The 15,785-nt window shown below is 40.0% G+C and overlaps 1 protein-coding gene across 1 annotated transcript in view; it reads left to right on the plus strand.

Moving 5' to 3' along the window:
- mns1 (meiosis-specific nuclear structural 1) overlaps window positions 1–15,785 on the plus strand; it is a 29,862-nt gene that overhangs the window by 4,207 nt on the left and 9,870 nt on the right. Inside the window, exons 3-8 of the mRNA XM_043677477.1 lie at window positions 7,009–7,136; window positions 8,288–8,390; window positions 9,128–9,357; window positions 11,101–11,317; window positions 11,417–11,524; window positions 14,928–15,185. Of these exons, the coding sequence (XP_043533412.1) occupies window positions 7,009–7,136; window positions 8,288–8,390; window positions 9,128–9,357; window positions 11,101–11,317; window positions 11,417–11,524; window positions 14,928–15,185 (1,044 nt within the window). The remainder of the gene's footprint in view (window positions 1–7,008; window positions 7,137–8,287; window positions 8,391–9,127; window positions 9,358–11,100; window positions 11,318–11,416; window positions 11,525–14,927; window positions 15,186–15,785) is intronic.

Here is a 15,785-nt window from a genome sequence, read left to right on the forward strand (position 1 = left end):
GCCCCCGTCCTTTACTGCCCGCCCCACCCCCATCACTCTGTCTGTGTCTCTCTCTCTCACACACACACACACACACACACACACACATTTTTACTGCAAGTTTCTGACAGGTTCCATCTCTGTCCTGTACAGGACAATGTTGGAGAGATTATCTGGGGAAGGGGGTGGGTGTTAGGGTACACGCCTGTGTAGAACTCTGGGGAGAGGGAGTGTGGGAGGTCAGTCATTTAGAGGTGGTACCTTTGCTCCCAACAGTCCAGGACTGTTCTCGGCAGCACTTTTAATCACTGTAACTAAAAGACATGATCATTGTTGGACACATGTCTTTGATGTAATATTTCTGTCGGGACCTTGAGATCTCCTTTGGATAATCCGATTTTCGGATAATTGGTATTCCGATAATCGAGGTTCTCCTGTAAATAAAAAGACAAAACTTTTAAATGTAATGTGTGAGGGAATGAGAGCCAGTGTAGTTCAGCAAGGAAAGCTCTGATGGTTATGCAATACTTGGTGCAAGGCAGGACATGTCTCGTGCAGTTTGGACATTATAAATGTTGGTGGATGGGAGAGAGAAATAAGTGGTCAGATTTTGGTCAAACATGGGATAAATATTGCATACCATTGGCTTGCTGTGCGTCCATCATTCTGATGCTGGAGCTTCTACTATTGCCAGCCTGATGAATCACAGTAGCAGTTTGATGGCTGGTAACTACAAACCAGTTGGCTTAGCGTCTGTCATTAAGGAAATGTTCAAGACTATTGTAAAGAATATAATAATAAAGCATTTATTATTATTATTGGCTAATTAATAGAAGGCAGAGAGTTGGGGGTAAAGGGGATACTTGCAGTTGGTAACTGTCAACTAGTGGAGTGCCATAGGGATCAGTGCTGGACCCACAATTATATTCAATATTTTTAAGGACTTGGATGAGGTAAGTAAATGTACTATTGTCAAGTTTGAGGATGACACAAAAATAGGTAGGGAGACAAGTACTGAGGATGACACAGAGTCTTGAGAGGGATAGATACAGGGTATATGAGTGGGCTGATAGGGGTCAGGAGGGAAATATATTTCTGGTGGTGAGGTCTGACTGTACGTGGCAGAACTGGCAGAGGATAATGTGTTGCATCTGCAGAAACCATTCCTTCCGCAACTCCCTTGTTAGGTCCACGCCACCGCAACCCATCTTCCACTCCCAACACTTTCCCTTGCCACCGCAAGAGGTGTACAACCTGTGCCCACACCTCACTTCCATCCAAGGTCCCAAAGAATCCTACCACATTCAGTAGAGATTTTCCTGCACATTCAAACACCTAATTTACTGTGTCAGTTGCTCTCGATATGGTCTCCTCTACATTCAGAAGACGGGGCGCCAAATTGTGGAACATTTCAGCGAACATCTCTGGGATACACACACTCAACAACCCCACCGTCCTGTGGCTGACCACTTCAACTCCCCCTCCCAGTCCACCAAGGACATGAAAGTCCTGGACCTCCTTCACTACCAAATCCAAGCCACCTGATGCCTGGAGGAAGAACACCTCATCTTCCGCCTTCGGGCCCTCCGCTCACACGGCATCAATGTTGATTTCACCAGTTTCCTCATCTCCCCTCCACCCCCCACCACCTTATCACAGATCCAACCCTCCAACTCAGCACCACCCTCTTGAATTGTCCTACCTGTCCACCTTCCTTCCCACTGATCTGTTCCAACTTATCATCGTCATCCCCACCTTCATCTACCTATCGCTTTCCAAGCTGTTTTAAAAAATTCTCAAGGTCAAGGACCAGGCTCGCAGGAAAGTAGTCTGACACAGAACAAACAGCCAAGAGGCGAGTCTGCTAGAATATACTTTTATTCCCCGCAGTGCCCCCCCTGCTCTGCTTTTCCAGTGCCACACTTTTGACTGATCTCCAGCATCTGCAGTCCTCGCTTTCTCCTTCATTCTAGGCTTGCAAGTATCCTTGAAGCAGAGATTTGGCTATACTTATTGGTGTTCTGGCTCCGGTTGCCTTGCTATATTGAAAGATAATTATATATTCATCCTGTTCCCAGTGAACTTTCAGCTTCATTGTTTCGAGTGCATTCTAGACTTCTATGAAATGGACAAAAACAGGAATGCAACAGTACTCTTTAAGGCAAACATCCCAAAATGTTAGAAGTCATCACCAGAAGTGAGTTTGCTGGCTTGGGTACATTTGCAGGGTAGAAGATATATTCATAGATTATTTTCGTATAAATGTATGTACATACATCAGGTCTTTCCATTTCTTCCAGCCAGTAGCCTTCCGTGCTTTGAGATATTGTAGAGATGTAGAAAAACAAAGCCTTCCTTTATGCTAATTCTGATCTTCTGTATGACAATAGTTATTGTAAGTTCATATAATCTAAAATTAGTATTTTGCTCTTTGAAAGACAGTGAGTGATGAAAGTCTGAAATAAAGTCAGAAAATGCTGGAAAAACTCAGTAGGTTAGGCAATATTAGTGGACAGAAAAACAAGTTAGCATTTTGGATCAATCCTCCTTTATCAGAATATGATTGCCATGCTGCAAAGAATGTTTTTTGACCTGTTTGAAGAATAGAGTTTTCTTATATTTTCATATTTGGCGAAGCACAGTCTGGAATCTTCATTTTGTAGTTGCTATTAGAATAGAGATTTAATGCTGAAAGGAGAATTAAATTATAATGCTTCCTTTATTTAAAAAAATACAGAATTTTAACCTTATAAATCTATACTGTTAGTATGGAGTGTTTTGAAAAGAATAATAATAAAAATTTTAAGCTCTGTAATTGGTGGCCTCGCATCTTGAGGTAGCGCATATGTTTATGTCCTTAGTTAAGAATAAATTTTCCAATAGGATTTACTGACTGATCTGCTACAGATGGTCATTCTATAACTGAATTCATTTTGAGAATAAAATGCAGAGAAAAATGATTCTACAGTATCCCCTGTTTAGTTAAACAATATTTATCAATACAGGCTTGACTTGTGGTTGTTTGAAGTTCAAACAGGGAGGGTGAGGGCCTAATGGCATTATCACTAGACTATTAATGCAGAAATCCAGTTAATGTTCTGGGGATTCGAGTTTGAATCCTGCCATCACGGATGGTGGAATTTGAATTCAATAAAAAATACCTGGAATTAAGAATCTACTAACCATTGTTGATCATTGGAAGAACCTTTATGGCTTGCTAATGTCCTTTAGGGAAGGAAATCTACCATCCTCACCTGGCTGGCCTACATATAACTCCACACTGACAGCAATGTGATTAATTTTTCACCAGCCCTTTGGAATAACCTAGCAAGCCACTCAGTTGTATCATTCACTATGTAGTCTCAAGAAGGAATTGAAACTGGACAGACCATCTGGCATTGACTTAAGCAGTAGAAACAACAATGTGTTGACTCTGTAAAGTCCTTCTTACCAACATCTGGGGGATAATGTCAAAATTGGGAGAGCTGTTTCACATACTAGTCAAGCAACAGCCTGGCATAGTCATACTCACAGAATCATAGACACCACCATCACCATCCCTGCATATGTCCTGTCTTATCAGCAGGACAAACCCAGCAGAGGTGATAGAAAAGTAGTATACAGTTGGTAGAGTGGGTTGCCCTGGTAGTCCTCAACATTGTCTTTAGATCCCATGAAGTCTCATTGTTTCAGGTCAAATTCTGGCAAGGAAACCTCCTCATGATAACGATGTGCTTTCCTCCCTCAGCAGATGTTGAGATACTCATCAGTACTCTTCCATGTAGGACATTTGGATTATATACTGAGGATGACAAGGAGATTTCTGGGTGGTAGATTTCAGTGTCCACCACCAAGAATGGCTCAGCAACAGCAAATTAGATCGAGCAGTTCAGGTCCTAAAGGTCCTGCCTGTTAGGTGGTGAGGGAACCAACAAGATGGGAAAAACATACCTGATCTCATCCGTACCAATATGATGCTGCAGATGCAACTGTCCATGATAGTAGACGTAAGAGCAACAATTGCAGAGTTCTGTAGAGACAAAGTTCGGCCTTCACATAAGAATAATCTGTATCATGTTGTGTGACAAAGTAGTATACAGTTGGTAGAGCCAGTGGTAAACCTCCTGCTGATAACTGTGTGCTATCCTTCCTCAGCAGATGTTGAGGTACTCAACAGTAGTGGTATACAATTGGTAGAGTGGGTTACCCTTATAGTCCTCAACATTGATTTTGGATCCCATGAAGTCTCATTGCTTCAGGTTAAACCCTGGAAAGGAAACCTCCTGCTGATAACCATGAGTTCCACAAATATCCCCATCCTCCATGATGGAAGAGCCAAACACATCAGTGCAAAAAAAAAAGTTGAAGCATTCTCAGCAATCTTCAGCCAGAAGTACCAAGTGGATGATGCATCTCAGTCTTCTCCTGTGGTCCCCAGCATCACAGATGCCAGTCTTCAGCCAATTAGATTTTCTCCACGTGATGTCAAGAAATAGTTGGAAGCACTGAATACTGCAAAGGTTACGGGCCTGATAACATTCCAGTCAAATCACTGAAGACTTGTGCTCCAAACTTGCTGTTCCCTAAGCCAAGCTGTTCTAATATAGTCACAATACTGGTATCCATGAGCAGATGTGGAAAGTTGAACAGGTATATCCTGTACACAAAAATCAGAACATACCCAACTCAGCCAATTATTGCCCCATCAGTCTACCCTCCATCAGCAAAGTGACGGAGGGTGTCATCACCAGTGCTATCGAGCAGCACCTACTCAGCAATATCCTGCTCAATAAAGCCCAGTTTGGTTTCCACCAGGGCCACTCAGCTCCTGATCTCATCACAGCCTTGGTGCAAAATGGACAAAAGTGCTGAATTCCAGAGGTGAGGTGAGAGTGACAATCCTTGACATCAAGGTCACATTCGACTGAGTATGGCATTAAGGAGCCCTAGTAAAACTGGAATCAGTGGGAGACAGGGGTCAAGCTCTCTCCTGTATGGACTCATACCTGGCAGATAAAAAGATGATTGTGGTTATTGGACGGCCTTCATCTCAGCTCCAGGACATTTCTGCAAGAGTGCCACAGGGTGCCATCTTTAGCTTCTTCATTAACGGCCTTCTTTCCATCATAAGGTCAGAAATGGGGATGTTTGCCAAAGATTGCAAAACGTTCAGCACCAGTTACAACGCTTCAGATATTGAAGCAGGCCATATTCAAATGCAACAAGATCCTGACAATATCCAGACTTGGCCGACAAGTGGCAAGTAATCGTTGTGCCAGACAAATACCAGGCAATGACCGTCTCCAATAAGAGACGACCTAACCACCCACCCCATGACATTCAATGGTGTTATCATCACTGAATCTCCTGCTATCAACATTCTGGGGGTTACTGCTGATCAAAAGCTCAACTGGACTGGCCATATACATACATTAACTACAAGAGTAGCTCAGAGGCAAGGAATACTGTGGTGAGATACTCACCTGACTCACTAAAGTCTATCTACCATGTACAAGGCATAAGGCAGGAATGTAATGCAATACTCCCCACTTGCCTGGATGGATGCAGATCTAAGAACACTCAGAAGCTGGACACCATCCAGGACAACACAGCCTATGTGGTTAGCACCACATCCATAAGCAACCAATCTCTCCACCAATGACGCAGTAGCAGGAGTGTGTGCTATTTACAAGATATGCTGCAAAACTTCACCAAAGATCCTTTCACAGCACCTTCCAAAACTCCAACCACATCCTTCCAGAAGGACAAGGGCAGCAGATGCATGGGAACACCACCACTTGCGAGTTCTCTGCCAAGCCACTTACTACCCTCACTTAGAAATATTTCACAACTCCTTTACTGTTGCTTGGTCAAAATGATGGAATTTCATCCATAAGAGCAATGTAAGGCAACCTATAGTATGTAACTGCAGCAGTTCAAAAAGGCAGCTCACCACCACCTTCTCCAGGGCAACTAAAGATGGGCAATAAATGCTGGCCAGCCAGCAACACCCATGTCCCACAAGTGGATGAATGACTTATATAGTGCTCAGGTAGAGAAAGCTCTTGAGCAGCTTATCAACTTGAAAATCTTCATGTGTCATTTAACTCTTAATATCTAGTTGTTGGAAAGAGTTCCTTAGTTAGCAAAACTGATGAAGCTACAGTATCAGCTGCATCAGCAAAAGGAATAAAATAATTTGTTTAATTTGCCAATGTAATTTATCATTTGAGTCTTGAATTGTTGTACTTTCCATTGAGCAAGTTGATTGATAAAGAACCATCAAGGCTGGTGTGAAAAATCCTCAGCAGCCAATGAGGTGCTGGAGGGTAATTGAAGAAAAAAAATCAAATGATAGCAGCCCAGTTTTATTTGTGTCTCCATTGCATTAATGGGATGCTTTATAGAAAATATGCTGCTGCTTTCTAAATTTTGTTTTTAGCAATATAATAAATTCTACTATCCCTTTCTTTAGCATTAAGTGGGAAGGACCTGTTGGTTGAAACAGCCTATTTCTGTGTTGTAAATGCTTTGTAATACTACAAGGCAAAGGTTACATGACTTTCAATTTTTAAAAGTAAATGAAACTCAGGAGAAAAAATTATAATGAAACCCTCCATACCTTCATATTAGTGGATTTTAGAAATTGGTTGATAACTTAAATACCCAAATGTGGGTGCATGTATGGAACACCAATCCCTAGGCAAGGAGAAAAAGATAATTTATTGAATAAATTTTGAGTTTAGTTCTAAGGTTGAGTTATTTCAAATGCAGTGTTGTTTTGCTCAAAGCTGTGAAAATTCAAGCAAAGAACTATGGAGATTGGAATGCCGATAAGAAGTTCCGCTATATAAATATTTCAATTTAACTTGTTATTATTCAATAAAACAAAATGTGGTTTACGTGCAGACATGTATAAATTAAGTTGCATTGATCATTAGTAACATTCATGAAGAGCTTGTTTTCTATTGGTTAACATATGTGATTCTCATGCTTTACTTGCCTGACTATTTCTAATATTTGTAATAGGCAGAAAAAAGAAAAATATTGAAGGCAAAACAATTAGAACAAGAGGAGAGAATTGCCAAGGAACTAGAAAGAATAAAATATGAAAATCTGAAAGATGAAAAAATGAGACAGCAAGTCAGAGAAAACAGGTAACAGAGAAGCAAGTCAAATTTATATATTACCTCATCACACGCTAGAAATACCCCACAACTAATTAATTATCTTTTGGAAGGTAATTCACTGTTGTGAAAATTAAGGAAATCCCTAAGGATTTTTTTTTGAGTGACCAGAAACATATTATTAATGATACTGAAGAGAAAATAAATCTATATTTTTCCTTTCTCAGATTAGCCTTGACCACAAATCAGACAAACTAGATTCCGAAAGTGAAAGTTACCATAGTCCTAGAGGACCATATACTGCTCTCTCAATAGAGAGAGAGAGAGAGAGAGAGAGCAAGAGGACTGGTGGTGGGTTTAACCAGAAGGTGACCATGCCTCAGGTGAAGGGCAAGGTTGAGGAGGCAGAGAATTTGTGGTGACTTTAGACAGGATGAGAATTGAATCACACTGTTATTACCACTCCTGCATTGCAAACCAGCCATCCAGCCAACTGAACTTACTGGCTCCCCAGTACTAGATTATAGATTGATTCATGAATAAGTATTAAGTGTAAGATTTTGGCTCTTTCAAGCTATCTGACCTGGGTATTTCCATCATTTTCTGGTTTTAATTCAGTTTTCCAGCATCTGCAGTATTTTGCTTTTTATTAAATACAAAGCAGCAATAGTACTGCAATTGCTATTTTCATCTTTTTTAAACTTGTTGCATTGCTACCCACTTTGTGTAAACAATCATCCCCTTTGAAATTTAATCACTCCTACAGGCCACCCCATTTCAGACCTTCACGTTTCAATTACCTTGTCTCTCATGCTTCAACAGTTGAGCAGATACAAGCCTTGCTTGTCGAACCTTTCCTTGTAAGACAACCTACCCATTTCAGGTGTTAGTCTAGTAAACATTCTCTGCACTGCACATATATCCTTCATTAAATAAAGATACCAATACTGTGCACAGTTCTCTACCTGTAATCTCAGCAGTGCCCTGTGGAATATTCACTGTGGAGACTTGTTTGTTGGCTGTGACTGGCGCAATATGGAACTAAATCATTTCTGATAGACAAATAAACTTCAGCCCGATATACCATTTCAAAGTGAAGCTAGTGTGACTACGACACTTGGTCTACTTTTCATTGTTTTTATGTTGTTACTAATTCTTGTGTTTTTGCATATCTAATTCAGTATTGAGCTTCGTGAGTTGGAGGCTAAATTGAAGGCTGCTTATGTGAACAAAGAAAGAGCTGTCCAGATAGCTGAAAAAGAAGAAAATCGTTTAGAGAAGATTGTAAGTGCTCCGCTTATGTGTGTCAACAGTTTAATGAGATCAGCTCAAAAATAGGGTCCTGCATGACTATTAGCTTTTATGTTACAAGGCCAGAAATCACATATATTTGATCCCTTTACTGACTGCCTGTTTATGCATGCATATTATGTTGCATGCTTCTTTGTACACTGCTGGCAAGTCCAGGGAGTTATTCTTCAAATTTATTTTCACAAGGTTTTGGGTCACATATTCTCACAATGTATCATAGTCCATATTAGTTCCATGCATTGCTGAAGTAAATGCTACTTCTTAAATAATTCTACTCACCCTCACCCTTTTTGCCATTTTAATTTTTTTAACTTTAATCTTACTGGTCATTTATTTCTAATTAATTTAGCCCCTACGAAACCTTTTCGAGATTAAAATATTTTCCAATTTTTCCTAGTCAACACGATCCGTTCTAGAAATTGAACTTCCATATCCACATATGTGTGATTTGGGTTCCAAAAGATAGTCTTTCAGTAATCAATTTTCATACTTTGATAAAGGGGTACTCAAATAAAGCTGTGGCAGTTTTTGTTTACTTGCCAGATATGCTTCTGTAATGCTTAAAGTTATGGATTATGCACAATTTATAACTGTGTTCACTAAACCTGATTTTTTGTCAAGAGCTAAAGCATGGTTGATTTGGAGAGGGTGGGCAAGGCGGTGATAGCTGCAGGTTCTGGAGTCATAGATATAGTTATGCTCTTCACTAGAAACGAGAGGCTGAGATTGCTAAATTGATGAAGAAAGAGCATGAAAAAGCCACAGCAGAGGAAATGAAGGAGGAACAAAAACGTCATGAAAAAGCTGTAAAATATCAGAAGGAGCTCGAAGAGCAAGTTGATCAAAATGAACAAAGGAGACAGGAAGCATATGATGAATTCCTAAAAGATAAACTGAGAGTTGATGAAATTGTAAGAAAGATCTATGAAGAAGATCAGAGGTAGACTTTCTCTAATTAGTATATCTTGAATTTTATCCATAATATAGTTTTAATAAAATAAATATGTATTCTTGTGTATGAGTAATCTCTCTCTGTCTCTCTCTCTCTCTGTCTCTCTCTCTCTGTCTCTCTCTCTTCCCATTCTCCCCCCTCTCCTCCATGAATATAAATTCCTACAAGGCTTTAATCAGTTAAAGCCTGTGATACTGTTAAGTTGCCTCTGGATGTCATTTGTGTTTAAAGAGCTTAATCACTGCATTTAATAGAAGCAACTGGATATGATTGCCCTTGGGAAAGGGTCATAAATTAATGTCAACAGTTGAGCGTTTTTCTCCAACGTTGTGTCTCAAATATATATCTCTCACTGGGCAATGAATCAGCTATGCTAAGTAGCTGATATAAGTTTGGATAGCAGTTCAAGTACACTGGTTGAACTTAGAAATTTCTAGTTGAAAAGGTGGAAGATATCATTCAAAATTATTACTCCTGATTTCTATCCAATGACTTCTTGAAAGTGTGTGTGTGTGTGGATGATATTTGATACACAAAGGATATTTGAGTGGTCAGTGGCTCTATATTCAGGGAAGTGATAAGACATGGATGCTGTGAGTATGCAGATAGGTTGAAATGAGCAAGTGCTGAGAGAGCAAGTGAGCAGTTATGAGATGCAGCTTGGTCCAATCTGTGTGCCAGGTCCCTGTCTCCACGCACATAGTATTCCTGCTGCATCCTTTCAGTGCTGGTTGCCAGTGTTCCTGCAATGCAAACTTTTTCTCCCTAAGCAGCCTGTAAATGAATTGAACAGGTACTATGATGGTTGTGAGTAGTTGGCAAATGCTGGATGCCAGTATCTGTAGAGTCATATAGATGTACAGCACAGAAACAGACCCTTCGGTCCAACTCGTCCATGCCGACCAGATATCCCAACCCAATCTAGTTCCACCTGCCAGCACCTGGCCCATATCCCTCCAAACCCTTCCTATTCATATACCCATCCAGATGCCTTTTAAATACTACAATTGTACCAGCCTCCATCACTTCCTCTGGCAGCTCATTCCATACATGTATCACCCTCTGCATGAAAAAGTTGCCCCTTCGGTCTCTTTTATATCTTTCCCTTTTCACTCTAAACCTATGTCCTCTAGTTCTGGACTCCCCCACCCCAGGGAAAAGCCTTTGTCTATTTATCCTATTTGTGCACCTCGATAAGGGATCCGTTTGGTTGGTGCCCTGAGATGCTATATGGTGCTGATCAATGTGGAGGCTGTTCACAACCAAAAGTGAGCTGAAGTTTCCAGATACCCATTCAGATTTCCTTGTTGAGATTTCTTAATGTGTAACTTGTTTAACATGTTTGGTAAGATAGGAAGCTAAACATTATTGAGGAGAGCTGTGCTATTTAAAGGTGTTTAACAAGCAATAATCTGTCCTAATTGACGACTTACTGCTGTCTCGCAAGAAAGTCTCCTCTATGCTCAGCAGAAGGCAAAACAAGTGCAGCAAAATGTTGCTCAGATTGCTGTAAGATTCTGCTCATGTGAATTTATCACATTGTCTCTTTACAAACAAATAATAAGTCCAGCCACTTTTCATATTTGTGCTGCAGTACTGATTGAGTTCTCAACTTTTAATAAATTAATATTTATGCTCCTAAATGATATTAACATGTAATATTAGAAATGGACCTCTTGATGAAACTAATCACAATCACCACAGCTATTTAACTCAGTTATACTAACACAGGGACAGACAGCTGAAGATGGAGAAGAGGAGGGAAACTCAGAGGTACATTGAGGAATTCCAGAAGCAACGAGCTGAGTGGAAACAAATGGAACGTGAAAGAATGGAAGCAGAGAACAGACAAGTTAAGGAGTTTGCTAATGCACAACAAAGCAGGGAGGATGACCGAATGGCCAAAGTTCGAGAACGAGATGAACAGAAAAATATGTTGTACAAAAAGGTAACAAATTTGTTTACATGTCCAGTCTCCATACACATTTTCAAAATACTCCCATCTCTTAAAATCCAGTTTCTAACAAGTAACTGGCCTGTTTTTCAGCTTGCTGCTGAAATTGAAAAGGAACGACAGGAGCGTGAAGAATTGGAGAATGTCCGACAAGAACTGTACCTTGAAAAAGCAGAAGAGGCTCGCAGACAGCAAGCTATAGTTAGTATCAAAAATACTTTATCATAATTTTGTTTCTTAAATTAAAAGTTGCTTTGTTTCTGGCAGTGTTACTATTAAGATGGTGCATTAAAAACGCAATAATTATCTTACACTGCAGTTAAAAAATAGATGTCAAATTGAGCCTGATAAACTTGTATCTTTTACTATCCTTGATATTTTCATCTCCAGGAAACATTTGGTTTGTTTAACTCATTTCAACTCCGATCAGAGTTTGAAAATGTGTTGAAGTAAGTTGTCCAATACTTGGATCTAAATATCATATGTAATTTATTGGAAAATGCAGATTCAGATAATTGTTGTAAATCGCCATTACATTAGCATGCAAGAACTTCGTGCACATCACATGACTGAAAAGATTTCCTCCCTTTTTTAAAGTAACTTTTTTCTATAACTGTATAAGAATATTAATTTAGTGCAAAGATTGCAAGAGTAATGACGTGGATTTTGCAATCAGCAGAGAAGGAAGAGCGTTTGCAATTTGTTATCGTCAGCAATCACTTGTTAATGAGAATACTTGTCCATGCAGGCAATTCTGTGTCTTTGGTCATGGATTGTTTGGCTACTTTGGCTTATGAGCTTGATTCTGGAGCTGCATCTCTGACCACATGTTTTGCAGGTGTTTCTGGGAGGTCGAAGTTGTCCTTGGCCTTGATTCTCAGATTCCTTTTCCATACGTCCTCTTGCCAATGGGTGTTCTTGAGAAATTGAATCACTTCATACAAGAGTTTCCTCCAAGTTTTAAGTGACGGTCTTCCATACAGTGACATCTATGTTGAGTGAAGCCTTCGGGGCATCTTTTGAAATGCTTCCTTGGTCCTCCTCTAGTTTGAGTGCCTTCCTTCATCTGAGCAAAGAAGGTTTGCTTTGGTATCCAGAACTCAGGCATCCTGAGCATGTGGCTGCCCAGCAGAGTTGGTTTTGGATGATTGTGGCCTCAATGTTGATGCTGTTGGCTACTTCAAGGGAGCTGATGTTAGTATACCTTTCCTCGCAGTTGATGCAGAGAAACCGTCTCAAACAGCATTGATGGTATTTCTCAAGGGTCCTGAGGTGGCACCTATACATAATGCAAGTTTCAGAACCATGTAGACTAGTAGGAAGGATGACTAGCTTGTATGCAAGGATCTTGGTATCAGCATGAATGTCATGGTCGTCAAAGACATTCATCCTTAGGTGGCCAGAAATGGTGCTTGCAGATTGAATGTGACATTGAATCTCTGCATTGATGTCAGCCTTAGACGAAAGGTAGCTTCCGGGCTAGGTGAAATGTTTCACATTTGGGAGAATTTTACCATGAATCTTAATGGAGAGATGGATCAGAACTTATCCTAGGACAAGTTCTAAATTATTTGAGTTGTCTTGAGGTTGAGGTAGAGGCCACTTTGGTATGCTTTCATGAAGACATTAAGTGCATCTTGAAGATTCTGTTCTGAGAGAGCAGAGATGACATTGTCATCCACGTACAGAAGTTTCACGAGTGATTGGTAATTATTTTCTTCTTTGATTTCAATCAGTTGAAGTTGAAAAGTTTTCCATCCATCCTGTAGGCAATGTCCACACTATCAGGAAATGAAGGAGATGAAGAATGGTGGCAATGAAGATGGAGGAAGGGTGATGACAATGACACGCCCCTGACTTAAAGGATTTTGTTATATTAGTGTTGGTGAGGACTGTTGCTGACATTTTGTCGTGGTGGAGACAAAGGATGTTGATGAAGTTCATTGGACAGTCAACCTTTGAAGGTCTTTTATAGTCTTCCCGACTGAGTCAAAGCTTTGGTCAGAACAATAAAGACTATGTTGAGTGGCTCATGGTGTTCCTGGCATTTCTCTTGGAATTGCCATGTGGTGAAAATTATGTCCATAGTTCCATGGTTTGGCTTTCAGGAAGGATTTCTTCAGAAACTGGGAGAAGAGGCCTAGTGAAGATTCAGATGATGGCCATTCCAGCCTTGGAGAGTAAGGAGATTCTTTGGTAGTTCCTACAATCCACTTCATCTCCTTTCTTGAAGACGATGGCAATGGCAGCATCCTTGATGTTTGACAGGAATTTCTTGTTTAATCACCTTCATCAAATTTTCAGTAACAGTTGATGGAGATGATGGGTAAGCTCTGCCCTTCCAAGTTGGAAAATCTCTGCTGGATCTGTTCTACCACTGCAGCTTTTCCATTTTTTGTGTGTCGAATGGCAATTTTGACTTCTGACACACTAGATGGGAGTCTAAGATCATTTTTGATAAGGAATTGGGGGATTTCCTCAAATGTTACTGTTGATGATTGATTGTATCATGGTTTAGAATTTTTGGAGTGTTTTCTCAATTAGAGGTTGCTGTTTTCCTGCCTCTCAAAATAGTTCCATCCACTCTGCACCAGATTGGGGAAAATGGTGTTGGGTTCTGTATTGCTTTGGTGACATTGAAGAAACTCAGTGCTTGCGAGCAAGGAGATACAGCTTGTTCGTGTTCTCATTTCACCACTGATTCTTGATTTCCCTCATTCTTCCTTCTAACTCCACCTTTGCTGTTTGATGAGTTCTTCTCTTTGCCTCATTGTTGTTTAGCTAAGAATGGAGACCTTTCGTCTTCTTGATGAGGTCTCGGCTGATGTGGTTGTTCTTGTCAAATCAAACTTGTTTTTTTCCTGGTTTTGTAGCCAGTGGTTTTTCTTTCCACAGCATGAGATGATGGCTGTCTTCAGCTCTTTCCAGATTTCCTCCACTCCATTAAAAGTAACTGTTTGGAGATTTTGGTGAAGTCATTGTTGTAAGTTCACTAGTCTGCTTGGCTCTTGAAGCCATTCAATGTTGGGCTTGTTTCTGGACTGCTACTTCTTCAGCTGCTTCTGGTAGCATTTGATGGACGTAGAGGAGTGGATGATCTGTCCAGCTGTGTCTGCACTGGTCATCACTTTGATGGTGACGACATCCTTTTGGACTTGGGTTTGAACAATGACAAAGTTGATCGTGTACTAGTGCTTTGATCATGGATGCCTCCAAAAAGTCTTGAACTTGTCTTTTTGGCAGAACAGTGTGTGGTGATGACCAGCTTCTTCTGTTGTTGTGCACATTTGGTGAGAAGAATCCCATTGGAGCTGCAATTCCTAATTTCTTCCTTTTCAGTGGTCCCTTTCCAAAGTTGTAAGATTGATTGTTTGTGTGTGCATAATGCTTTTCTTAACAATAGAAGATTTCATTGTTATACTCCTGTTTTTTCATGTGAAATAAAGGTTTATGAAAACAATTTATGATTTTTCTTACAGGAGAAGTGACCTTCAGGCTTGAAATTCTATTCCCGACTACAATATTGCTTCACCTTGCTGTACAGTTAAGATTAAACTATAAGATAATCAAAGATGTGTCAAATTTTGACTTTTTTTTTTAACAGGCAGACAGGGAGAAGCAAATTAATCAGCGTCTTGAATTGCAGCAGACCTATCAAGACCAAATGGTTTTCAAACAGAAGCGTATGCAGGCAGAGAAAGAAGAAGAAGAAGAATTACGAAAGAAGATGATGGCTAAACTTGCAGAAGATGACCGCATTGAACAGATGAATGAACAGAAAAGACGTATGAAACAGCTTGAACATAAGAAGGCTGTGGAAAAAATCATTGAAGATCGACGTCAACAATTTGAAGCAAACCAAGTATGCAATATATATTATTTATAAAATGCCGTTGTGCCCAGTTGTTAAACATTATGGAACTAAAGATTGTTCACAGTGTAGAACAAGCTAACAACTTGTTTATTTCCAAAGCCACTCAGTTAGCCTGACTTTTCCAGTAGCTTGCAAGTTTTCACATAACTGTATAGTTCCTTGATGAAAATCATGAATTGAATATGTCTCCACCATATTCTGGCAATTCCGTCCAGATCCTAAATGTAGTGTTTTTATTTTAAATCAAGCCTTTTCTACATGTTTCCTTCAGTTCTTTTGCCATTCACCCTAAATTGGGTATCCTTTGATTTTTGATCATTCTGGCAATGGGAATGGCTTTTCCTTATTTGTGTCCCGATCTCTTGTGATTTTGAAAACGTCTATCAAATCTCCTGTAAGCCTTCCCTCTGCTAAAGAAAATATTCTCGGTTCTCCAATCCATCTACATAACTGAAGTCTCTCATTCCCAGATACCTTCCTAACATCTTCACATTCTTCTTAAAATTTGGTGCACAGTACTCCATGTTCACATAACTAGCTGTATTTTCTGTTCTATGCTTGTATCTATAAACCCAGGATTCTGTATAC

This window comes from Chiloscyllium plagiosum, chromosome 36, assembly GCF_004010195.1.
Source record: "Chiloscyllium plagiosum isolate BGI_BamShark_2017 chromosome 36, ASM401019v2, whole genome shotgun sequence".
Classification (NCBI taxonomy): domain Eukaryota; kingdom Metazoa; phylum Chordata; class Chondrichthyes; order Orectolobiformes; family Hemiscylliidae; genus Chiloscyllium; species Chiloscyllium plagiosum.